General features: G+C 41.1%; 1 protein-coding gene across 1 annotated transcript; it reads left to right on the forward strand.

Moving 5' to 3' along the window:
• Window positions 1-14433: 14433 nt before the first annotated feature.
• On the forward strand, window positions 14434-25379 carry trib1 (tribbles pseudokinase 1). The gene is made up of 3 exons (XM_036566268.1): window positions 14434-15101; window positions 16618-16910; window positions 22358-25379. The coding sequence occupies exons 1-3, from the start codon at window positions 14787-14789 to the stop codon at window positions 22821-22823; spliced, it is 1074 nt and encodes a 357-aa protein (XP_036422161.1). The 5' UTR covers window positions 14434-14786; the 3' UTR covers window positions 22824-25379.
• The last annotated feature ends 708 nt before the right edge of the window (window positions 25380-26087 follow it).

Genomic DNA, 26087 nt, shown 5'->3' on the forward strand with positions numbered 1-26087 from the left:
TTTACAGTAGGGATGCACAGTAAGTACATCAGTATCAGCAGATAAGAGCTTACAAAAAAATTCTCAGCATCGGCAGGTTTAGATTAGGCCAATGTTTTGATGATGTATTCAGTGTACTCTGGAAGAACCGAACAACTAAGCAAAGTTGGGCTACTGTGTTAGATGTCTGCACTTTTTCCATTTTACTGAATTTGTAACCTTAGAAATAAATCATCACAGTGCAAAGAAAAACAAGTTTCGTTTCCAAAATGGTAACTTTACAGGAGAGGGCTAAAACATCCTTAATTTTTAATGTAAGTAAATGTAATATGATTTTATTCCAAACATTTTGGAAGCATTTCTGATGGTCCCTTCGTCATGAAACTTGTACATAATGAAAAGCTCAAATTATGTAGAAAACTAAAAATTGCGAAAAGCTTGGAAATGTTTTATTTCTCTGTAATTCTGGTCCAGGGAAATGTAGCCCTAATTTCTGAATGTTTATGTATTGGCACTGGCAGAAACACACACACACACATACACACACAAACACACACACACACATTTTCTAAGCTGCTTATCCTTCTGGGTCTCCGCGGGCGCTGGAGCCTATCCCAGCGGTCACTGGGCAGAAGGCAGGAAACACCCTGGACAGGTCGCCAGTCCATCACATAGCAGACATATACATTCACACAAACACACACACACACACACACACACATGTAGAGAATCCATTCTTGCTGGAGTTGGTATACAAATAGACAGTGCAGAATAAAAATAGTAAACAAATAATACTATAAATACAGAGACACAGATGCACAGTGTATCACAATTAAACCTCTGAAATAGGGATGCACCGATATGGGAATTGTGCACCAATGCAGAAATTTGGGCAATTAAGCATGTCCAATTGGCCTGTCTGCATGGACTGTGGGAGAACACCAGAGCATCTGGAGGAAACCCACGCAGACATGGGGAGAACATGCAAAATCAACACAGAAGGGGCCTTGGTCGCCCGGCTGAGAACTGAATTTAGGGCCTTCTTGCAGTGAGGCGACAGTGCGACTCACTGCATATATGAAAAATATGACATTTTCTGCATTGATACACAATTCCCATATCGGTGCATCCCTTTTTCAGAGGCTTAATTGTGATACACCGTGCAGCTGTGTCTCTATATTTATTGTATTATTTGTTTACTATTTTTATTCTGCACTGAGTTTGATTCTGATGCATTGAGACCTAAAGATGTCCTGCTCCCCTAACCCTACTTTCAGAACAACACTACAAAGAGCTCTCACTGGAAAATGTGCAAAACTAAAGCCTGTTTACGCCACCTGGACACGATCCAAAAGTGCGGTCTTATCGGTGCAGACCCTGAGACAAGCATGGTGGTCCTTTATTCAGGCTTCATTCTTTCATCATGAGTATTGCAGAAGCTGGTGTGTTATATTGCCTTTGTTTTTTTCCTTGCCGAAGCAAAGTGTGAGAAAAGCAGCGGGAGAATGTCTGTCCTCCTCAGCCAGCTCCGGCTGTTTCCAGTTACCTTCCAACCGGAGAAAATATTTACTCCTGAAAACCGAGAGGATAATTTTCCCTCCTTGACTTTGTTCCAGTGGCATCTGGCTTGTGTTAGGCACTCTTGTGTGAGGTGGGAACAGTGTGAGTGAGAAGACAAAGCCTGAGTAATGTCTCCTGAATCAGGTCCCAAACCCAAGATGATCCACCAAACAGCACGCTGGATAACTTGTCTACTTGTGTTACAAAGCCCAGCTGTGAAGAAAGACATTGAATGTGTGTAATTCATAGCCAGTGTTAGCATTTCATAAAAGTTGTTGAATAAGTCCTCTATTGGCACATGTTGAACAATATAATGTAATGCTTTTGAGTTTAATAATTCACATCTTTTTCACATGAATGAAATACAGTCATGTGCAAAAGTTTGAACACAGTCAAATTACATTTGGTAGATTTTCTAAGCAAAAATAAGTTTACATATTCTCTACATGGAACACACTTAAATATGATATGTTTCTGCTAAAATTAGCAGAAACATATTTTTTTATTTGCTTTCATTTTGGAAAAACAACATATTGTGCATTTTAACTGGGGCATGCCAACGTTTGCATTCAACTGTAAACTACATTTACATAATTTTTTCTTTACGTTTGTCATTTAGACAATAATTTTGTTAATGTGATGTTTTGCTGCTGTAATATCAAAATCTTGCAATTCCATTCCCCCCACCCCCAACAAAAAACCATCTGCTCTACATGGTGTGAACATTTCTGTCCTAATTTGTAATAAAGCTGCTTTACAATAACTTGCATTGAAGTTCATAACCTTTTTCTCTCTTATACCATTTCAGAGATACAAGGCTTTATTACAACAATATTTAATTCTTCTGGAAATTATGTAGACATTTGAATCATGTACAGTACTGTTTAAAAGTCAGGGACTACCTTCTATTTACTTACCTTCTAGTCAGAACAACAATTAAGTTCACATCACTCATTTTTAAGAGATATTTCTGAGGATATTAGATATAAGATCATCCACTTGTATAAGTTTCCAAAGCTGGAGTTCACAGAATTGTTACAAGAGTGGAACTTACAGTGCAAGACAACCATGCAAGACCTGGTAGATCACCAAAACAAGAACAACAGCTCATTGCTATGGGTCTGAAAGGATGTGTAGCCATCAAGAGGCTTTACTCCTTGCGTTTAAATGCAATTTTGGTGATCGGATCACAATCATATTTCCATTTATTGCATGAAAAGTCGGGTGTAAACAACCCCAAGATGCAATGTGTCCTAGTTACGATCAGATCACTTAAACCACATTCTGAGGTGGTCAGAGATGGATCTTGCAACTTTTAATGCAAGTGTAAATGAAATGCATTTTCATTCTCTGTATATGAAAAATTGAGCACAAATGTGTCGGCCAAGTCTTGACTAGTGAGGTGAGAGGATAAGCAAGAGGATGAGGGATGAAGGACATGCAAGGCCTGATTTCTCTCCAAACCAACAACCCTTTTGCACTCCGGGCTAGTGAAAGTGTTCAGGTTGAGTTTATCTTAACAGAGAAAAAAGTAAATTAAAATCAGATGTGGTCCACCTGGGGACACTTTTTATTAAAAAGTATGAATAGAATCCTGCCAGGATATAAGCAGATACAATCTGGATACAATCTGGATATGAAACAGATGTTAATACAAGGTGTAAACAGGCTCTAGAAGCCATTACTGAGAAAAGAAAATACATAAAAAAGAAGAAAAAAAAATCAAACAAAGAAGCTGCTGGTAATATCAGAACAATGGACTGATCACTTCAGACTCCAGACCTCAATGGTACAGAGTGTGTTTGGGATTACTTGGATTGTAAGAAGCAGAAAATGCAACCAACTTCTAACCATACATTCACACTAGCAGGCGACAAAGCAACAGACAATAAGTAATTTCCTCTGGCACTACACAATTTGTAGCAGTGATTTTGTGATAAGTGGCAAGCGACATGGCAGCAGCGACAAGTTTATACAAATGGACTATGACATGATGAAGCAGCAATCTAAATGATTAGCTCAAACAAAATACTTGAACCAATCATAGACACAGGGGCCCAAAGTCCCCAGCCTCTGCTCTCTGAACATTTTATTCCTACCAATATTTCATTGCTACTCCCAATAGAATCACTAAGAATATGGAAGAGAAACATATAAGCCTGCAAGCCTATATCCGCAGTTCATATGTGAAACAAACAGCAATACATTTAAACTATAAAGATTTTTACATTTCTTATCAGAAGATTGATAGTGTACACACCCACATGTGACAACAAGAGAAGCCTCGAACACACCCACAAAACTGACATCAGCAACTTGTCGTCTCCTAATGTGAATGTATGGTAAGACTGAACTTTGTAGATGTGTAAAAATATGTGGAAGCTATAATAAAGGCAGAGGGTGAACACACTAAATACTGAATTATATTTAAATGTTGAGGCTTCTGTGTAATTTAATTTTTTTCCATTTATATGTTTTTTTTGAATAACGTACATAATGTCTGTTTTGATTGGAAATTAAATAAATTTAATAAAACCTCAGTATTGTATATCCAGTGCAGTATATTTATGGCATTTGGCAGACGCTTTTATCCAGCATGACAAGGTAGTGTTAGGGGTCTTGCCCATGGATTCTTATTGGTATAGCATAGGGGGCTTGCCCAGGGGGGAGAAACTGAACCCTAGCCTACAGTGTGGAAGGCAGAGATGTTACCTGTTACATTATACCAACCATATATTGCGTTGGTCTGTAGGAACACTACACCAGTACCAAGAGGTTTGTGCTTGCATGCTTACGTGACAGTCACAGACACCTCTAATGGACTTCTTTCCCCTTTTACGTCAAGTAGAGTTTGTCCCCAGACTGATGATGAACCTGTGAAGTTGCCAATTCTCCTTTGGACTGCACAGCAGACATCAGATCTCATCAGGCTGTTTCTGCTTTTCCACTCTTAGCCATCTATAAAGCTTTAGTTTCCATATAGGGCCGTGTTCTTCTTTGCCCTGGCTTGTTCAGATCTAATGACATGTGTGAAAAAAAGTTCTTTGGAGCCATAGGAGAACTACTTTTGATTCCCTTTTAATGAATAATTCTTTAACCCCTTAACAATCCAGGCTTATTACATACGAAGGTTTATTATTCAGTAGCTACAGGGACATAAATGCAAGCTACAGGGACTCCAATGCAAGCTAACAGGCCCATGGCTTGTTAAGGGGTTAAAGAATTATTTTTGTGAATGATATGCAAATGTGAAGAATTATGTCACAGTTATACAAATGAAAGATTTTTCCTAAAACCAAGCCAAGGGCCATTTAGGAACCTCTATAATTCAATGTGTACTTGATTCACACTCTCAGTTTCACTTTAATTCCCCACTGTGGGAAAAAAAAAATTGGCTTGCTATGTGAACATGTTGCAATCACAAAGGGTATTTACATAATACGTTTGTTTTGAGTGTCAGCAAGATGAGCCTAAACGCTTTCTCAGTCATTTTATGTTTATGGTCCAACTAGACACATCACTCCCATGATTGGTATACAAAATAAACAGGGTCAGTGTGCTAGGCTGCACTCTTCAGGTACACCCTAGCAGCCTTTTTCAACAGCATCACGACTCACTCGAGCCTGAGTACTGTTGATTGTTCAATGGTGAGTACATCAACATGCCACAGGCCTGGAGTGGTGGGCATGATAGATCACGCTGCAGCCTATTATTATAACCCATTACCATTAATTATGCATGTCTCCTCCTCTCTTCATTACCTCCGCCTACATGTTAACATAACACCTTCCATTCTGAGCTCACCTCAGCCACACTGCCTTAAACACAATTCAGCTACTGTCCCTGAACACATAACTCAGCAGTACACGCATGCTCACCACCAGCATGCATGCTTATGGAAAAAAAATAAAGTGGTTGTGCAAAACAAATCATTCTCTGACTGTGACATGTCTTACTGTTCAAGCTGAGCATGTGCTGTGCAGAACATCTTGCACTTCAGAGCCACTTTTAGTCACTAGACTTACAATTATGGCACTTGCCATTAGGTTTAGCACATGATGCTCTGGCTAGAATCCCAGAGCAGTTTGTGAAGCTGAGGAACTTGAGAAACTCTGAACTAGTTTCGTTTCAGATGGTCTTCTGTAACACATGAGTTAACCCCTTAAACTCTTGTATATTCTGCATAAAATAGTGATTATATTATATTATATTATATATTATATTATATTATATTATATTATAATAGGTGTCTCCTCAGACCAGCATTTGTATGGACATTCACATCTGCATATGTACTCTCCCATGTTGGCTCTTTATTGTTTTTTGTCATTCTTTTATATTTATATTATTCTTTTTTTCTGTTTATTGTATTCTTATTTTATTTATCCCTTAATTAAATATTTATGTATAGTCTGTGTGCTTGTCTGGTCTGTTCCGTATGTTACATGTAATGCATGTGTCCACTCACCATGACAAATTTCTTGTATGTGTAACATACTTGGCAAAATGAAGTGATTCTGATACATGAAATTCTTAGCCTTATTACATCTTAAGGTTTATACATCAGCTATTACACAGAAAGCAATGCACAGTTGTCCCGAAGTTATAAGACTGAGGAATGGAATTGTGGACCCTCCAGCAGGCCACAGGCATTTAAGTGTTATGAGTTCAATTCAAAGTGGTCATTTAAGCCATAGACAAAAGAATATTATTACTGCTGCACATTTAAGTGACATATTACATAATTATTAAAAGGTAATTACATACATAGTTAGTAATGCAATTAATTTGCATTTACATTCAATTGACATTTTGTACTTGTAGTTTGTCAAGGTCCATAAAATTACAAAAATATAACAAAATGGATGTTTTTACTTCCATAAAACAAAACTGTGCATACAATAATCAAATTTAAAACTTAATAAATCATGTTCTCTTCTACTTTACCAATGTAGTATCAACTGAACATTTAGAAGCCCAACTTGTTTCCTGAGCTTAAAGTGAAAAATACTTCTAAGACAAAACATAAGAAGAGGCTAATACACATGGAAGGAGATGATTTGATCTAAAAACCTACAGATAACCTAACAAATTGAAGGTGTCTCCTGAGCTAACTCAACTATTTCCTTCTGGTCCGCCCTGGCACCACCCTCATGTTGTATATGAAATAATTGCCCCTTCCTTTCATGAGATTATGTGAGTAAATCTCCTCTGTAGCACTGCGATGCCGCGAGCCATTGAAATCCTGTTACATGGCCGTATTATACTGCAATTAATTGCTTTTTGAAATGCTAAGCTTCTTCCTCTTTGAATCAGAACAGTTGACTCATCCTTCTTGATGGGGGATGGGGCAGACTTATGCCAACGGATTGGTGACAAGTAACACTAAGCTTGTCCTTTTTCCCCCCTTTCAGAGAGTGGTATTAACTTGATTATAAACAGAGGTACTCTGCTTGACGTGCCCATGTGAGTGGGAAAGAACTACTGCATGTTACTTCACCTTGTTTGGACCTGCACAAACAAACTAGAAGGAATCTATGCAGTCTTTACCTTGCACATGAGCTCACTAAGGCAACAAATGACAATCTGAGAGCTGTTCCACATACCAAACCCCTCTGGTGGCGTCACATGACTGGGTTAGTGTGTAGCACAGGCCAGGCTTTGCTGAATGACTATAGCTTTATTGACTTTAGTAGCAAGCGCCTGGCGTCTGTGCAGTGCACTGCATTGCCCCAGCCGCCACATCAGCCTCCATTTCCTCCAGCCAACAGGATGAGCTCTGAGTCATCTCTCACTTGACTGCTGATGATGACACTACGCTCAACATCTCATGAAATTTCACTATAACAAACCTCACCACCTTGTTGAGAAACAAAGAGGGAAAAGACATTCATGAAGTGACACTGTGGAGCAAGAGGACAGAAATAAAAGGGATTCTGTACAGTCAAGAAAGAACATCTTTTTACTGAACGTTTTTTATTCATTCAGATAGATACATAGATAGATAGATAGATAGATAGATAGATAGATAGATAGATAGATAGATGCACTCTCAGAAAAAAGGTACTGTCACTGGGGCAGTACACCTCTTGTCACTGGGGTGGTGCTCAAGGGTATGTATCAGTACCTTTAGTCAGGGAACATATTTGTACCATAATCTATTGAAATTATATTTTCTAAGTTGTATTGACTCCAGACACCCCATCTCCCCATTAGGTTATGAAAAGATACAAATACATATTTTTTCGCCTGGGAAAAACGTATTAAGAGTACACAACTGGACTTTAAAACCACTGTTGTACCTTTGAGGGAACATTTATACCATTTGATCCTTGATGAGGAAAATGTACCTGCACAGAACCTTTATTTCTAATAAAGATTGTAGAGTGATAGAGTACTATACAAAAGTTTTTTCCAATCCAATCAGCCGCTATGTTATTAATTTTAAGGACATTTTTCTGGGCAGATTAAATACAGATTAGATAGGAAGGACGGGGAAAGTTAAAGAAAATAAAAAGGAGTTTCCAAAACTTAAGCCCTTAAAATCCCAGGCTTATTACTAAGGCCCAATCCCACTTCTTCTTCTACCCCTTGTTTTCGAGTGTCACCTTAGTGGTTGAAATCTTGCCCTATGAAATGGGAAAACCCTCAACAAAAGCTTCATTAACAGGCTACTGGCGGTGCTCTGTAGGTGACCCAGCCTGTCTTCAGTAGAGAAGGGAAAAATTCAGCAACCTCACTGCTGGGCTTTAGTTACATTTAGGGCATCATGTGCCTTCAAAGAGGGGCAATTATTTATTATCGCCCACCACTAATTCTTTGGTGATATGAAGCTGAAGTTAGCTATTCACCAGCTTCTTGTTCGAATTTTCCAGTTCCACCTTAAATGGTGCAGCAGTTACATTCTGGTGCTTCAGGCGTCAATACTGATGGGCTATTTAAGGTGGTACGGGAAAGTTAGCTAGCTAGCTACCAAGACATTAGCATGCTGTTAGCAATTTTTTATGCTTCTTACGAAGAAAACGACCATAATACATTGAAACGACATTAAACTAAGACAGTACAATGGTTATCATAATATTTTACAGAGAAAATACTCACATTTGTGGGCTTCTTTGCTCACTTGTGCACCCATCCTTTTTTTTTTCTCATAACACTCCGTTTGGAGTGACTCTGAAAAACCTCCGTTTGGAGGGCCATGTAGCCCTAACACTTCGCCCTACCCCTCCGTCGCAACAAAAATTGGAACACCCTAACCCTAGACCTGAACGCACAAAACAGAGGGCAAAGGGCTAAGTGTTAGGGGGCAAGGGGTGAAATGGGATTGGGCCTTATTATTCAGTAACTTAAGACTTCAATGCAAACTGATAGAGCTATTCTTTTTCTTTGAGAGAGAGGAGAAAATCAAGCTCCACAGGTGCTTCTGTCCATCCTTCCACTGTGAAAAGACAATCACTGAGAAAAGTGAATAGACAAAGAGGAAGATTAAAAAAAAAAACTTAGAGTATAAGAAGCAGAAAATGGAACCAAGACTAAACTTTGGAGGTAGGAAAAAATATTCCTGCATGATTTCTTTGAAAAATTGAAAGCAAGTTGTAATAAAGGTAATGAATAGACACAGTAAATACAGAACAAAAATTATATTATATTTAGTTGTTGATATCTCTGTGTAATTTTCAGTTAAATGCATGCTTTCATTTTTTCCTAATGCTGAAAAATGAATAATTTGTACATAATGGCAATAGAGTGACTGGAAATTAGATAAATGAAGGGTGGTATCTGACTTCTGCACAGTACAGTATGTTCAGTTTGTAAGTCAAACAACCCTCTTGGTTCATATTTTGAGTGTAGAGGGCCTGTCAAGGATCTTAACTGCAGCTTAACTTTGCTTGTATGAAATCTGACACCACTGCTTGTTTAGCTTTGGCACTGTTGAGTGAAGGCTACAGCCACTGTGTATGGGAACTGTATCCTGTAAGCCGTGGAGGTTTCAAAATCTTTTATTAGTCTGGTAGTGGATGCTTCTACTTGGGCAGAAAGTCCAAAACTCATGCTGCATATACCCCCAGTTGAAACGGAGTATCTGTGGAGAGGGGCTTGCATCTAGATTGAAGCATTGCTAGATCTGTTTCACAGTCTGCTGGACTCCAGCTGGGAGATAACACTCTCCGGCAGTTCAGATGCAGGCTCACTCGGCAGGTGCAGGAATGCGCTCGGACGTCTAGTGTACATTTCATTTTCAATACCATTCTCTCGTGACATAGTTGTAATGAGTGGTGGAATGGCAGCTGCAGCTTGGAGCCCTTGCCTAGGGCCTACATTCAGAAATGAAACTAACTTTTGTTTTGAAGTCCAGAGCCTCTGACTTCAGTAGTTAGAGCAAACACAAGGTCACTGTCATATCGAAACCTGTTTGTTTTTGTTTAAACCACTTTTTACCATTATTGCACTTGACATTGTGCCAATGGAAATGGTCCAAAATTACACATGACATTAATAAACATTTGACTTGGCTTTTTTGGAATAAAAGATTTTGATGCATTATGTAAACACTGTTAGTCTCAAAACATACCATTCAGTCATAGTCCATACAGACCATATATGGAAATTATTCAGCAAAAACAGCCCATTTTGAATTCAGTGTTCCTGTGATGTCACAAAAGCAGAGCAGTAGTTTAGCCCCACCACACCCATTCATGCTACAGTGTTTCAGCCAGGGCTGCTTTTTGAATGAGGAACAATACAAGGCAGGCATTCAGAACAGTGATGATTTACATATCGTCACTTTTTTTTAAATCCATTTTTTTCGGCATCATTTGGACACAGAGGTTGTCCTTCATACTGCATATAAATTCTATGATGAATGGACCAACAGAAATGCTCCAAATTGAAATAAAATTTCTTGACACTAACTTCCACTAAAAGTTAAGAATGTTTTTACCTTCTCCTGTAAAATCACCATTTTGCAAATGTTGGTCAGCAATGATACATATTAGTTTTAAAAGTAACTAAAACAGTCTAATTCTAATGGATACCGAAAGGCTGCAGAATAGTCTTATATAAATAAGAGTTATGGTTGTTTCTGGTACACAAATACACACATATACCACAGAAACATGGGATATGGGTCATATAAGAATGGTCTCCATTTCCGTTTTTACCATTTCTGAGGTCAAATGTTTCTCACGATCCTCACAACACTTTTGTTTACTTCTAAATAACAGCATTAGGGTACACAGGGGCATTCTCACATAAGTGAAGCCTTTTTTTTTCACCTGACCAACTGTGGAATGTTCAACATTCTGATCAGCTCCCAATTTCTTGATTGCCTCTGACAAAAACGCCCCTGGTTAAAGTTCAACTGTGATTATGATGCATCAGTCTTGTCAAGGCCGCGTCTGCTAGCGTGCTTTTTACTGTATTAGTCATCTCTGGCGTACAGTGTGCACTGCCTGTAGAAAATAACTTACACCTGCTATAACTGCCTGGTGCCTAGCTGCTCTGTGGAAAGCATGATCAGCAGGCTCTCTTTACTGTTGGTCGTGAGTGAGTCAGCTAATTACAGTGGAAAAGAACCTTGAACAGGACTCCCGAGTGGAAATTATCTCAAATGGCCAGGTTCGCTAGAGCACACACACAAATATACGCAAACGCTGCCCAAAACACTTCTCCCAACACCTGTTTATGTCACAACAAAGAGGAAGCTGACATTTCCCATACAGGTTTGGAAAGATTTTACACAGAAGTATCAAGGAGTAAAAAAAAGGAAAACCTGTTCTGCCTGCATTACTGCATGACCAATGCACATATCCAACCCTGAGTCATCTTTAAGAAAAGATCACTGAAAACATGGTTGCTAAAAATACACAGCCTTTTCATGGCAATATTCCCACCATACTTGAACTCGATGCCTCATTTCCACACCAGCTGTTTCAAACTGCTGTTAAGTGTACAGTAAAGCCAGGCAGTAACAGTTGCACATTACAAATTTAGACTTTATTTTTCACTCTCTCTGTGCCATAGCTATTACAAAAAGGTCAATCTTCCTGTCACACCGGTCATTTCCAACAACTTGGACATAGAAAATATAGCTCACAGTGGTTATTGATGCATTCCCTGCAAATGATTCCGCCTGTGTTAACTCCAAATTCAGTATGGATTCAAGAAGATAGTTTAGTTCAGTGCTGCAATAGATCCAGGCAATAAAGCCAGACTTCATTAACCTCATTACCTCAAACAAATTAGGTTCTGATGGACTTTATGATATAACAAGCCTGCATAACACATTGCTTTCCCCAGAGCATGAACATTTTCTGCCCAAGCAAACAGGTGCTTGTTCAATTAATCCTTTCTCAAAGCCAATGAAAAGGGGACAAAGGTTTGTGCAAGAGTTCTAAAAAACCTGGTCAACAGTCCACACGGGCCAGTACATCTCTGATTTCAAAACACTTTAATGTGTACTTCCTGATTTAGGTCAAGGTTTCTTTCTCCAATTAAATGTGTCAGCCTAGATTACACTGTGTCAGCTCAAAATGACACTTTACCTCAACAGCCTGGAAGGAAAAATGTGTCTGATGCCCAGCCTGTCACAATTTGAACATAAGCCCATCCCCAGCTCCAATTTAAAGGGCCTATGTCATGTACTACATGACCATGGTTACAGTTTCAAAACATCCTGTACTCCATATATGACAACTAAGCTGCAGAAAAGGCCCAGTTTGCATTGTTTTCATGATGTGGTGCATTTACATATACAGACAAATGCAAAACAGCCCTGGTTAATGTCTTGTTAATTTTGTCCTAATTTTGTCTACAGAGAACACACTTAAATATAGCATTTTTGTCACATTTTTGTGCACAATTTCTATTTATTTGTGAAGCTTAACATATTGAAAAAAACATGAAATATGAAATATGTCAGAACTCTTGCGTAGACTGTATTTATATTTAATGTTTGTATATTAAATTCAGGAAAAAGACAGATTGTGCATAAAAAAAATGCAGAAGTGTATTCTTTGTAAAGGATGTGTTATTTTCACATAGAAAACCAACAAAAGATACTGCTTGATCAGGGCCATCCACACTTTTGCATACGACTGTGATTGCCTGTTCAGCCTACAGCAGTCTAGCTCCGCCCATTCACTCTGAAGTTATAAGCAATGTTTCAGGCCGGACTGCTTTTTGAATGATTGAATGAAAACAGGGCAGCCAATCAGAACAGAGGTCACCTTCGTACAGGGCTTAGGAATGAATGTCAGGTCACACTACAAAGTAGGATTGTTGCGCAAAATTGGCAGGTTTCACTTACTTGCTGTTGTTTACATGCTCCAAAAACTCACACTGTGAAAGCTTAAGGAAATTGCTGTTTTATTGTGTATTTCAGGCTTTGTATAAAATCAAATAAAATGTTAGCATATCTTAACCAATTCCAGAGGAATGCCAAACCCTGCCACAGTGGCGGATTGCCCATAAAACACTGTGTTATGACATCACACTCCACACGCCCTGTATCAGTCATAAAGGCACAGTAACAAAAACAGCCTGAAAGGTTAAAAAATGGTCATGTAGAAAATGAATTACAACTATTTTTGGTATACAAACCACACATGTCATGAGTGGACCACAGGGGAAAATAACAGAAGAAACAAAGATATGGCCCTTTTAAGGCAATTCCTGTCCTACACCCTTAAAAAGAGGGTTCTTCAAGGGTTCTTTAGTAAAGAAGATATATGTATATATAGCCATGAGCACTCAATGCGCCCTTTTCATGATTAAAGGGTTCTTTGATTCAGATCGATGGGGAATGTGCTGTTGATGGGTTCTGTATAGCACCAAAAAGGGTTCCACTATTGCTACAAGCCAAAAAAGCCTTTTTTGGTACTATACAGAACCCTTTTTGCTAAGAGTGTAGAGACCCACTGCCCTGCACTGTTTTAAGTATTTCCTGCCCAAACACACCTGATCCAGCTCATCAGCTAATTACAGCCCTTCATGAGCTGGATCAGGTGTGTTGGAACGGGAAGTTCTCAAAGGTATGCAGGGCAGTGGATCTCCAGCACTGAAGCTGAAAACCCCCGACTTAAGCCATGAGAACCATCTCAACCATCTTAACCGCTTGGCCTATAAAGGCCCTCACCACTCCCCAGCCTTTCCCTGTACAGAGATGAGTCACATTAACAAACATGCATTACTAAAACATTCCTCTGCTGCAGTTTCTCTCTAAAACAGAAGATGTATGGTAAGTAGGCAGGAAATCGCTTGGAAAACGCCTTGCAAGTATGAAAGCATTGTCAGATCTCAAACATGCTTAAGCGCTTGATGAATTTAAGAACGAGAAAAACACCAGAGCAGCGATGCATTTCGAAATAAACCGGGTTAATCATTGCCTCACTGCCACACGTGTTTCCATGAGGAAGAAATGCAAAGAAATGTGTATGAATGCAGATTGCAACGTTCCCCAGTCAAACATGGGCACATGTGCACAAGCACCAGCGTGTCGAATAGATTTGATTTGCTTTTCAAAGTGTGCAAGAACAAATCTTAGTAATTGTTTTCTGACAGCACTGGCAAAACAGAAAAGTATCAAACTGAAAGTGGGTTTTGACATTCAACTCGAATCGACTACGTGTGGCTGATTGCTCAATCAAGCTGTGCAAATGTGACACAGCAGGGAAAGATGAATGGCGTTGGGTTTTTTTCCCACCCTGCATTCAGGGATGCCCCGCCCCTCTACTCTAGACTTTTTCAAAGAGTCCAGCCTCCTGCGCCAGGATTGGCTAGTTGTAAACTACGACCCTATCCCTGCGCGGGAGGCGTGACAGGGCTAGCCAATCACCTTCCGCAATGGGCGGGGTATGCCGGAAAACGGGTGGGTCACAAAAATAATAACGCTGCTCGAAGCGGGCGGAGTTCCAGCTGTCGTCGTGCGCGAGAGCTTGAACATCACGCAGCGTTTGTAAAGCGGTGCCGTAGTTTTTGAGGGGAGGGCTTTGTTTCTGTTTGTATTTGTTTATTGGGAGCTCGCGCATGCACCCGGTTCTCCAGCTCTCAATCAGGCTGCATCCGTTCACAAAGTGATGGATAGCTGACGCTGAACGACTAAAGCAGCTCGGTTTGCAGCGTATCTTTCAGTGAGAAAGTTAACGGCGCGGGAATTTTACCGTCTAAAGTCGTGAATGTGACACCACGGGCTCCCCCAGGACTGACACCCCCTTTTACCCCCTTTCCCACTTCCCCCCTCTTCCACCATGGTCGTGCACGGCTGCAGCAGCACCAGCCCGGCGGCGTCCTGCACCCGCACCGGCAGGCGCACGCACAAGCGCCTGGACAGTGACGAGCCGGTGGCGAAGTGTCCCAGGCTGAGGCTGAGCGAGGCCACTGCGGGCGACCCCGCTGTCCTGGGCCCCTCTCCGGGATGTCCGGCGAGCGGAGGCCCCCCGAGGTCACCTCCGGCCCCCCAGGGTCCGTCCCGAATCGGCCGCTTCCTGCTGCTGCCTCTGGCTGAGCGGGCAGGGCTCCACAGCGCCCTGGACACGGACACTGGAGAGGAGCTGCTGTGCAAGGTGAGCGCCTCTTTCTCTGCCTTTCAGCGGATCACTGTGTTAATGTGAGCATTGCTCCAGGTCAAGCAAATGGGTTAAACCTCAGCCATTAATCAGGATGACTACTTGTCAGATTCGTGATCTTGGTGATACTGCATTGCCAAGTAGTAATCACAGCACAATCAAGTATGACAGATTAGGGATCTGCACATATGGTGTGCAACTTATAGAGGCTTTCACTGGTGAAAAATGGCCAGTCATAGCATTTAGCTGTTTAATGTGAGCACTGGGTCAACTGCTATTGCAACCAAATGCTTTAAACCTTAGCATTAATCAAGGAAAAGGCTTGTCAGATTCATCATATTTTACAATACAGCTTTGCAGTGCATTAAAAATGTCCAGGAATCTACATATATGGTATGCAATATATGTACAGAGGCTGCAACAGTGCCCATCTCTGTGTAAAATAGTCACTCACAGCATTTTTCTGTTTTAATGTGAGGTCAACTGCTGCTGCTGCATGCAAATAGTCCAGTCCTCAGTGTTATGCATTGCAACAACTTACCTGCTTCCTCTGATCTTAGTAATATTCCTTTGCCAAGCATTAAAATTGCCACTCACACCATAATTAAGTCTGTTTTAGATAGACACACATGCAGCCTATATAGGCTGCAGCAGTTCCAAGCCATGTGTAATTACCACTAAATGTGAGACTTCACACCCTCCAGTTAGCAATAGGAGTTATTTGCATGTGTGTGTGTCAGCCACAGAGAGCTCAGAAGGAGAAAATATTTCAGGCACATCATGGTAGACATCATGCACAAACAGAAATAGACAGTCTACCATACACTATAAATGGAGAAGCAGGGTCAAACTGATTAAACAGCCATCAGTCATTGATCTCTTCTTGTTGATTAGCACTGTGTTGCAGCCAGACTGCCAAAATGATCACAGCTCGGTCTGGTGTTTAACAATAAGCTGGCTCCATCTGACAGCGCAAGTCTGCAGATTCGGTTTCTTGTGTGAACTAGAACTGAGCTGTGGTGACTAGGATTAAGTGTCTTAACCTTCATTTCAGCCAAATTTGGTAACAACCTTCTTTAAAGGAATAATATTTTGTTGTTTTTTTACAGATCTGCCACATCTGTAGCATATGGTCAGTTACCTCAGTAATTTCAAAGCATTTCACTGCACTTAGAAAAGAACAGAAAACTTGTTGACTCACAACACGTTTATAATAGAAGTCAGTGGGAAGCTGCTTCAGCCCCTCCCTGTTGGCTTCTATTAAAAGTGTTTACAAGTGTACACTTTTTGAAATTATTTTTATACATACTGGAAAACCTATTTAAATTATTGTCTGTGGTAATTGACCATAAGCTGCAGAAGCAGCAGCTAGAGATAAGGTCGAAAGACACCAGAGCATTCCTTTAAAATGTCGTTTCCTAAGCGAACATTTATTTTGCTGTTTATTTTGGCTTGTTAGTGTTTTCATAAGCCTGCTACTACAACAAATGCAATGGTATGTTGTAACCTACAGGTGTTTGACATGGGACAGTACCAAGAGAAGATTAGGGCCTACAGTATGTTGCCAAGACACAAGAACGTTGCCCAAATCAAAGACATTGTCCTCGGGGAGCGCAAGGCATATGTGTTTCAGGAGAAGGACTATGGCGACATGCACACATTCGTGAAGAGCTGTAAGCGTGTGCCCGAGGAACAGGCCACCAAGCTTTTCTTCCAGGTGGCCTCAGCGGTCACTCACTGCCACCAGGCCGGCATAGTGCTGGGGGACCTCAAGCTTCGCAAGTTTGTGTTCTCCGATGAAAAGAGGTGAGGATGGCTGTAATTGTAAAGCCGTTTTGTGTTTTTGTACATTTTCAGGAACTGATTTTGTAAGGAAATCAGAGAGATGAGGTGACATCTGCAATATGAGGACCAAATAAGTGGTCCTGACTTTGCAAAGTGCTTTTCACAAAAGCTACATGTGTCATTTTTCATTAAAACTGAAAGGGCAAAGCCATTTCTTTTTGGTTACTGAGGTTACGGTTATTCTTCTTAAAAATAGACAGCTACATATTGGCGCTGTCGGCACAAACCTCCATTTTCAGTTTTCCCAAGGTTGTAAAATGTCATTTGCCATTTACATTTTGTCAAAATTTCATGACGAATAGACTTATAGAAACAGTCCAGAATTACTTTGAATAAGACTTTGTTTGATTAACTTCCATTCAAAGTAAATAATGTTTTTTCCTTCTCCTGTAAAGTCACCTTTTTGGAGACATATGGTCCCAACAGTTGCAACATAACAGACACAAGACATATGTATGGCCCCATATCCTGACATAGTATAAAAAACTAACCTGTGTACGTTGAGGAGAGGTGTCGAGGTAGGTGGGGCAGGTGGGGTCTTTTAGGTGCAGGGCAATGTGTGGTCAGTGCTCTAGATTGTGGTATTTTCAGCAGAGAAATGGGCGTCAGTTCTGGTTTCATTCAGCTCTCACTTCCTTTCGCCTTTGTGATACACCACAGGTGCTTCTGCAGAGCCGTTCAGCAGATGGAACCTATAGCACCTACTCATGTTTCTGCAGAAGAGGAAGCACATCATAAATCAGAACTATGCATGCTTCATTAGAAAATAGTGCTATCCCGAATTACAAACCTCTTTTGCAGTACAAAGTACGCAGGACATAATATATCCATTCCAGTGAATTTTTAAAGCTCTTAATAGTAATGTAGTCCGATCTAATGTGCTCCCATTTATACAGTAGTGTATTAACTATAAACGTATATGCACCCGTGCTTGCTACAGTAAGCTCGTGTCCCGCGGCAGAATGAAATGGGCGCGCATCTCCGTTCAGGAGAGGGGATACGTTTGTCATTTCTGGGGCAACATTTTCAAGCGCGACCTTTGGGCAGTGGTGCAGTGTGAGTGAATAGAAATGGACAGGCATGTGCAAGAGGCCAGAGTCACCCGGTTCTCGTAGTGGTGCGGGTACAGCAGGATGACTCATAGCGTTTCACATTGGTGCGGGGGGGTGGCTACTCGCCACTCAGGATCCTCAACCTGCAAGCTCTCCATTCCTTGGCCAAAGGCAGACAGAAACTACAGAGCAGCAGAACTGGCTGCTGACATTGCGACACCCCCTGCCAACTTCACCCATCCGACCTGTCTAACCCAGACCATGTCATAACCTGAGCATGCTGACATTTAGGCAGAGATACGGGTCAAAGCCGCAGCAGCGTCATCATTTTTTTTTTTTTTTTCTATTACTTCCTGCTAGGATGCTAAGCAGAGTAACACAAAAGTGCACACAAGTGGATTATTCTGCTTTCATAAAGGATTACATTTTTTGTTTTTTGACGATGCTCAGTCATACAGAGGCTTGTGCTTTTAGTCTGTTTCCTCTTTTATTTGTGTGTGCGTCACATACATGGAATTTATCTTCGCATGAACAATGATGCTCATCACAAATTATCACAGGTGCACAAACAAACAGATGGAGGTAACAGATATGTGGCGTGCGTACCTTGAATAGCTTAGGCAATGATATGAAGTGACGATAAGTGATAAGCAACAGAAAGAAGTTGAAACAGTCACAACATAGATGAGGCATGACCTCATGCCTAGACACATATACACTTGGGCTGCATGATATATATTGCTTGTTAATTGTTATTGTGTGATTGCAGGGCCACAGAAAAGTTGGGGGGGGGCAATATATATATATATATATATATATAGCCTACATACAATAGTAGCTGCAGATAAATGTTGTTAATTTCATATACAAACCAAGGTAAATAAAGTATGCTGAGTTACCATATTCTCATGGTGTGTAATGCTGTAGAAGTCTCACACAATTTCAAAAAGTGGGTAGTACATGTACCCTGTCCACTGAATTTACACCAATGTGTGATTGTGATTCTGACAACTGCAGTGTGCAAATGAGTCCCTAACATATCAGATCTTTTTAATTTTGTGCTCTCAGCGTCAGGACGAAACCTCATCTTTAACACTGGCACATTTTTAATACATCATAAGTAGAGATGGTATCAGGCTGATATCAGCAGAAAATACTGGATTGGATTTTGGAAGGGAAAAAAAAGAATGAGTCCTGTAACAAATCTAGTCTGAAATAGCACATATTGTGAGATGTGATATTATTAGCTGTGTATTTGAGTAGTGCGAGCATGATCGCTTATTATGAGTACTGTGCAAAAGTCAGAGACCACCCATTATTTGTTTAATTTCCAGTCAAATTTTACAAAACTGGAGTTTAAAAAAATTAGAAAGATAGAAAGAAAATGGAACTAACAACTATGCAAAACCTGATAGACCACCAGAACTGTTCCCATCAGATAAACAGGACTTTCATCTTGGTGAAAATCAAGCTCTACCCTTGCATCAGAGCTGAAAAAATCCATGTGTTTTTGTCTATCCTTCCTCTGTGAGAAGACAGCTCATCACTATGAGTCTGATAGGATGTGTAGCTGTCAAGAAGTCATTACTGAGAAAAGGAAATAGACAAAATAGAACAAAATTTGCAAATCAGACAGAGAAGCTGCTCAGAACAATGGACTGAACTCAACACTGAATGTGTTTGGGAATATTTACATTGCGAGAAGTAGAAAATGCAACCAGCTACAAGGCCTGCAGATTTCTTTGAAAAGCTAAAAGCCAGTCTCTCAAAAAGAATAGAAGCTGTAATAAAGATAAAGAGTGGACACAGTAAATCCTGAAAATAAGCAGCTATTTAGTTGTTGAGACTTCAGTGTAATTTTCTGTTAGATGTATATTTCCTGTTTTTCCCTGATGCTGAAAATGAATCATTTGTACTTAATAGCCTCTGACTTTTGCACAGTATTATACATAGACCCATGCATGCAATATGTTGTGAGTCACAATTCATGGAAATATTATTATCCATATCGTGCAGCCCTAATGTGTACATTGCTTTTGCAATATGTAGTGCTGTTATTGTGTTGGTGTTTTGTCCACATAATGCAGCCCTAATTTACACACAGACACATCCACACACACTACCTTGGAACATGTCCACATCTAGGCTGTGAATGGGGGGCAGGCCAGGCTGGGGATGTTCATGCGTCATTGATGTGACAGCCGAAGTTTTAGGGTAATTAAACACTGGCAGATGCCGAAAGCATGGACCCAGCTGCAGCGAGCACACTGAGGACAGCGCAGTAACAGAGCAGCAGTTCTGTACAGTTAGTTCTCTCCCTTCCATGCACACACACACTCACACTTGCACTCACACACACAGCGCTATGACTCACTCTCTCCACCTCTCTGGCGCTATGCTGTTGTGTCATCTGCAAACCCCTCAGACTGCGAGCCTGACAGTCAGTGATGAAACACAATACGCTCTGCTCTCGCTGAGGGGGATACCGGCACAAGGTCTGTCTGGGCGCGCACACACACACGCACGCACACACAGATGATAAACCCCAGCCGCTGTTAATGTCCGCAGGGATGCGGTCAGTGCAGAGGAGGATTGAGTCCTACTGGAAATAGGGCTAAACATAGCTAAGTGTTGATGAGAGCGTGAGCGAGAAAAGAAGAGCGAGATTTACTTTGTATATGTGGGTGCTGTGGAAACCGCCGTGCGTGCCTTTGTTTAAAACAAGGCCATAATTATACACGGCTCTGCCCTCCACTTGTTCTTCTGCTCAGTGGTGGGGGAACTATCTGTTCCAGTGCAGTCGGTGTCGTAGCATTTTTCATGATTTAAAGACTCGTTTTAAGTCGTTTGCAACCAAAGAAGCAGCAAGTGAATTCAGTTTTATACACAAGTCAGCCTTCTATAGCCTTCTGGGTTTATCTGTCCACTTAACATAAACACAGAGTTGGTTGACATGATGCCCCAAGCCAGGGTCAAATAAGCGACCTATTCAGTAGTCTGTCAAATAGCATGTCATTCAGTTTCATTGCATTAAACCAGTGGTTCCTTTGTGCATTTTAGTGTTTTCTCTGCCTAAAACTGTTCAAATAAAGAAGCACTTGATCAATCAGGTGTGTTAGAGCAGGGGAAGCACTGACATCTGCAGGTCAGAGCTACTCCACAATCAGGGTTTGAACCACTGAATTAAACGTGATGTAATGTGTGTGTATTAGCTGTTTGGTTTTGTACGCACAAAGCTGGAGGGTCTCTCATAAAGTGTCAAATTGAATTCTCACGAAGGGCCAACGTGATCTCGTAATGAAAACATCTGAAAGCAACTATGAGAAATTTGGAGTTAAATCTCTGTTCCCATTTACATTTATTAGGGTGGGAGCAAACTGAGTGTGAAATTTCTAAACCAGTCCAACACCTTGTGAAGGCAAAGCTTATTGTAGAGGGCGATGGTGTACTCGCACATCAACATTCTCCAACAGACAACAAGCCAGTTATTAGCCAAAGGATTTAATGTAAATTACCATGATTGAAAAGTCCCCCCAAAAAACTCCAATAAAGCATATAGATGTTTTGCATGTGCAGGAAACACTACATGCAGTTAAAAGAAAGGATATTGTTTCACTAGTTTTGCTTGTGTACACTGGACATTAAAAGAGTATGGATAAGAGGAATTTAGGGTTGGGTTTTAGAGAGGGGGGGTGGTGCCTTGTTTGTGGTGGATTTTGCTGCAGTTCCAGCACCAAAGGTTTAACAATATTTGCATAGCACCAAAAAGGGTTTCACTATTGTTATGAGTCAAAGAACCCTTGTTCAGTTCAATATAGAACGCTTATCAGTTCCAGATAGAACCATGGACACAAAGAACACATAAATGATTCTTTGCATAGTCAAATGATTCTTTTCTGTGGTAGAAAAACAGTTGTATATGGTTATTTAAAGAAGCCTTTTAAAAATGGTTCTGTATAGCACCAACAAGGGTTTAACTGTTGTTTTGACTTTTCAGTACTATGTAGAACCATTTCTGCTAAATGTGTTGCTTTAATGGACACTCATCAAAACTAATCAAAGTCTATTAGCTGATTAGCCAAATTAGGTCAATTAAATGCATGGCAAAACGCTGTAGAGCTGTGACCCTTCATGACTGGAGTCCTCTGGACAGTCCTCTATTTCATTTACCAATGATCTGATTGATTATGGACTAGAGGGCAATATAACAATGTGTTACTGTGAAAAATTACATCACAGTGTGCTTTTCTGAGAATATTGTGGGTGTTGCCAGAACTTAAAGAACACTGAACTGCTGCATGTATCTTAAAAAAAACAGACTTGTTGACAAATTTTTAATTGTCCACTTTTGTTTAGGACTCATTTGAAGCTGGAGGGTCTGGAAGACTGTCATATTCTGACCGGTGAGGAGGACTCTCTGTCAGACACCCATGGCTGCCCAGCGTACGTCAGCCCAGAGATCCTGAGCGGTGGGGGCAGTTATTCAGGGAAGCAGGCAGACGCCTGGAGCCTGGGGGTCATGCTCTACACAATGCTGGTGGGCCGTTACCCCTTCCACGACCCAGACCCAGCCACCCTGTTCTCGAAAATCCGACGGGGTGTGTTCTGCCTGCCGGATGGCCTGTCGCTGCGGGCACGCTGCCTCCTGCGCAGCCTCCTCCGGAGAGAGCCCTCAGAGAGACTGACCGCTGCTGAGGTGCTCATCCACCCGTGGTTCCACAGCAGCACACGGGACGTAGAAGGCCCAGAGCAGGATGTGGGCTCCGCAGAGCAGATGGTGCCTCAGGTCGAAGTGGAGCTGGACGAGCAGCTCTTCTGCTGATGAAAACCCCCACAAGCTCACATTTGGACCAAAACTGTTCCAGACACCCCTACGGGTTCTTTTATTTCGCATTACGCTTAGGCATGCACAGGGGTGTAAATCTGTGACCTTGGAGATTTGATTGCATTACGATTCTTTAGGAAGCAATTTAGTGGATCAAGAAATTTGATTGAAAGTTATTTGATTTGATTATTTTGGTAGGACTCATTTCTAAAATACTCAAATGCACAAATGTGACAATTTACACAGGAATGCAATATAAATAATAATAACAAGGATTTTTTTAGATTGAAAATTAGCCTAAAATTTTATTTTGGCCATATAATTTGTCCATACTTTAATGAATATCATTAGAATGATATTATTCCAAAGGCTATGGCACACTGACCCAACAATCCCCAACACCAACAATCTTATGTTGGCAGCCAGCTTTATATTGTTCCAGAAAAATAGTGTGAATGGGGGAGAACATTCTAGAGCAGTGTGAATGTAGGAAACACTCTAGAATAGTATGAATGAGGAAGAACATACTGCAACTATGTGAATTGGGAGAACATTCTAAAACAGTATGAATAAGGGAGAGCATTCTAGAACACTATGAATGAGGGAGAACATACCAGAACAGTAAGAGTGGGAAAGAATGTTCTAGAACCATGTGAACAGAGAACAGACCAGAAGAGTGGGGAAGAATGTTCTAGAGTAAAAAGGGGAGAACATTCTAGAACAGTGTCAAAGGAAGGAACGCTCAAGAATAGTGTAAATGGGGTGAACATTCTAGAACATTCTGAATGGGAATGACATAGAACAGTGTGAATAGACAAACTCTAGAGCAGTATGACTGGGGAAGAACATACTAGGACAATGTGAGTGAGGTGTACTTTCTAGAAAAGTGTGGAAGGAGGCGAACATTCTAGAATGGTATGAAAGGAGGGCAACGCTCTAGAACAGTGTGTAAAAAAGGAGAACATTCTAGGACAGTGTCAATAGAGAGGGCACTATAAAACAGTGTGAATGGAGAGAAAGTTCTAGAGCCTTCCAGCAGTCACACATAGGCATGGCACACCAGCCCAGCGTTTGAGCTTGATGGTGTTTATTGAAGAGCGTTGAGTCAGTGTGCTCCGAGCGTAACATTCCAAAATCAGTGCAGTTGAATCGTCGTCTTCTGGTGCATTTTTACACCCCCTGGTTTGCACCTGTGCACATCCTCAAAAGTACTGTATCATCTGTGTTAGGGTAAGAGGCATGGTGCGCAGTGGCCGACGTATGCAGAAGTGATTTCGGTGCTAACGACCTGTTTTGTTGTGCTGTATGAAGTAAACACTGAGGCAGGGTACACAGGCATGAGAAAGCGAGGCAGTCATCAAGATGACAAAGCTCTGCCAAGTCCCGAGGACTCCAAACACATTAGCTAAAGAGGGGGGAAGGGACACGGGCCTGAACTCTAGCTCTGCTCACACTCTTCAAACCAGAGGCATCCACTGACTCACTCACTGACTGCAACTGCACCAGAGGGGCTTGTCTTCTTTTAAAGGGATTGATGGACTCAACATATCTACACATTTACATGAAGCATACACTGATCTGAATCAAGGTGACTGTACGGCCTTGTAACTCTCCTAAAGGTGCCAAACTGTATGGGAGGGGCGATGTGTGGCCAGTCTCTGACCTCTGAGGCTTTAGGGTTTGTTGGCAATACTGACATCAAAGCCCTTGGCTGACTGTTTTAACTATTAGTATTGGATTAAGATTCAAAGTGGCTTATTTTCCGCATATAAGCTGAGGAATCTTAATTAAATGCAGCCAGGAAGTGTGTCTACATTGCACAGTTTGAATCATACCTATTTAAATGGATACTGAAGCTTTCTTTCGAAATGTGTTTAAATAATGATGTCAGTAAACCTCGTGCCCTGTCCTTACTGGTTCGCTTGCTGGTCCTGTTTGTGCAGTGTTTCTTTACTTGAATCCTGTGAAGTAACCTAAGGCTCGGGGGCTTTTAGCACTGCAGGCAAAGCCAGGTGTAGTTGTGAGTAAGATATGTGATGACTCAATAGCTGGTGTTTCAATTGAGAAGTGGATCAGGCTGAGATTATTCTGTATGAATGTATGTGGTTTTTTTTTTTGGTTTGTTTTTTTACTTACGCTCTACTGTAAGCTACAGCGAAAAAAAAACCCACCCACAATAGCTTAGCTGAAATGGTAGAGTCGTGTCTTTGTAGGCTTTAACCTCGCCTGCCCTTCTGTTCTGAGAAGTTGTACTGTATGTTACCTCTGAGGCAAAGCACCAGGACAATAATAATAATAATAATAATAATAATAATAATCTGAGGTTGGTCGGCCAGCATAAACGTCTAGCTCATGCATGCGGCTCATTGCAAATGCTGACACGGGTGCGCAAAGTTCATATTGCACTGTGAATTATGTATTAGTGACACAACCTCAAGGCTAGACCAAGAGCGTCTGACAGAAAATATTAATTGTAAAAGGAAAAAAACATGTAAATATGTACATTCTAATTGTGTGAACAGATTGAATAAAGATCATCTTTTCCATATTTAAGCTTGTTGTTGGCTGCCGAGTGCTTTCTATCAAACCTGCCTGCTTGTGTTTTCTCTCTGGTTGGAGCAAGAGCTCTTCTACATGTACAGTTCCTTCTGACATGCATTTGTAAATTCACAATCGCATGTGGGAAGAAACTGGAGCTGTGTAAGAGCTCTTGCTGAGACCAGAGGGAAAATATAAGGAGACAGGCATTCCCTCTCAACACCAGCGAGCTTTCCCTAACGTACCTGTTTCATTTTCTCTCAATCATTTTCTGTCTGCCTGCAGGCCTCGCTTGGATTAAGTGTCAATACAGCATTTTAATGACAGGCAGGTAAAAGCCTCTTCCTGTGCTGAGTCCTGGGGGACTCGAAGAGAAAGCTTGGCGTGTTTTATGATGTAAAGAGTCAGGTATCTGCAGAAGTCTGTTATGGTTTCATAGCTCCTTGCGTAAGCTGCTGATTAGGTCTGGATTAGCTATCAACAGGGTAGCTGGAGCATCTCGGTTGCTGGGAAGCTGCCAAGCAGCGTCGCACGCCACAGATGTGATTGTCTAACATGTCAGGACCAGCTTTGGGTGACGCACTGATAAAGAGCACTTACTTCCTCTGCCTGTGTTTGAGTGCTTGTTTTCATACATTTTCAGGACCAAAACGTCCTGACTTTGTAAGAAAGCCAAAGAAAACAATGACTTTGGCAAGTGCTTTCAACAAAAGCTCAAAACTG

The sequence above is a fragment of the Colossoma macropomum genome, unplaced genomic scaffold (assembly GCF_904425465.1).
Source record: "Colossoma macropomum unplaced genomic scaffold, Colossoma_macropomum, whole genome shotgun sequence".
Lineage (NCBI taxonomy): Eukaryota > Metazoa > Chordata > Actinopteri > Characiformes > Serrasalmidae > Colossoma > Colossoma macropomum.

What these genes read in the sequence shown, in the direction of transcription:
- trib1 (XM_036566268.1), top strand. Translation starts at nt 14,787, where the DNA reads ATGGTCGTGCACGGCTGCAGCAGCACCAGCCCGGCGGCGTCCTGCACC. An exon ending in GAGAGGAGCTGCTGTGCAAG is followed by an intron (nt 15,102 to 16,617) that starts GTGAGCGCCTCT and finishes TGTAACCTACAG; the next exon opens with GTGTTTGACATGGGACAGTA. An exon ending in GTGTTCTCCGATGAAAAGAG is followed by an intron (nt 16,911 to 22,357) that starts GTGAGGATGGCT and finishes ACTTTTGTTTAG; the next exon opens with GACTCATTTGAAGCTGGAGG.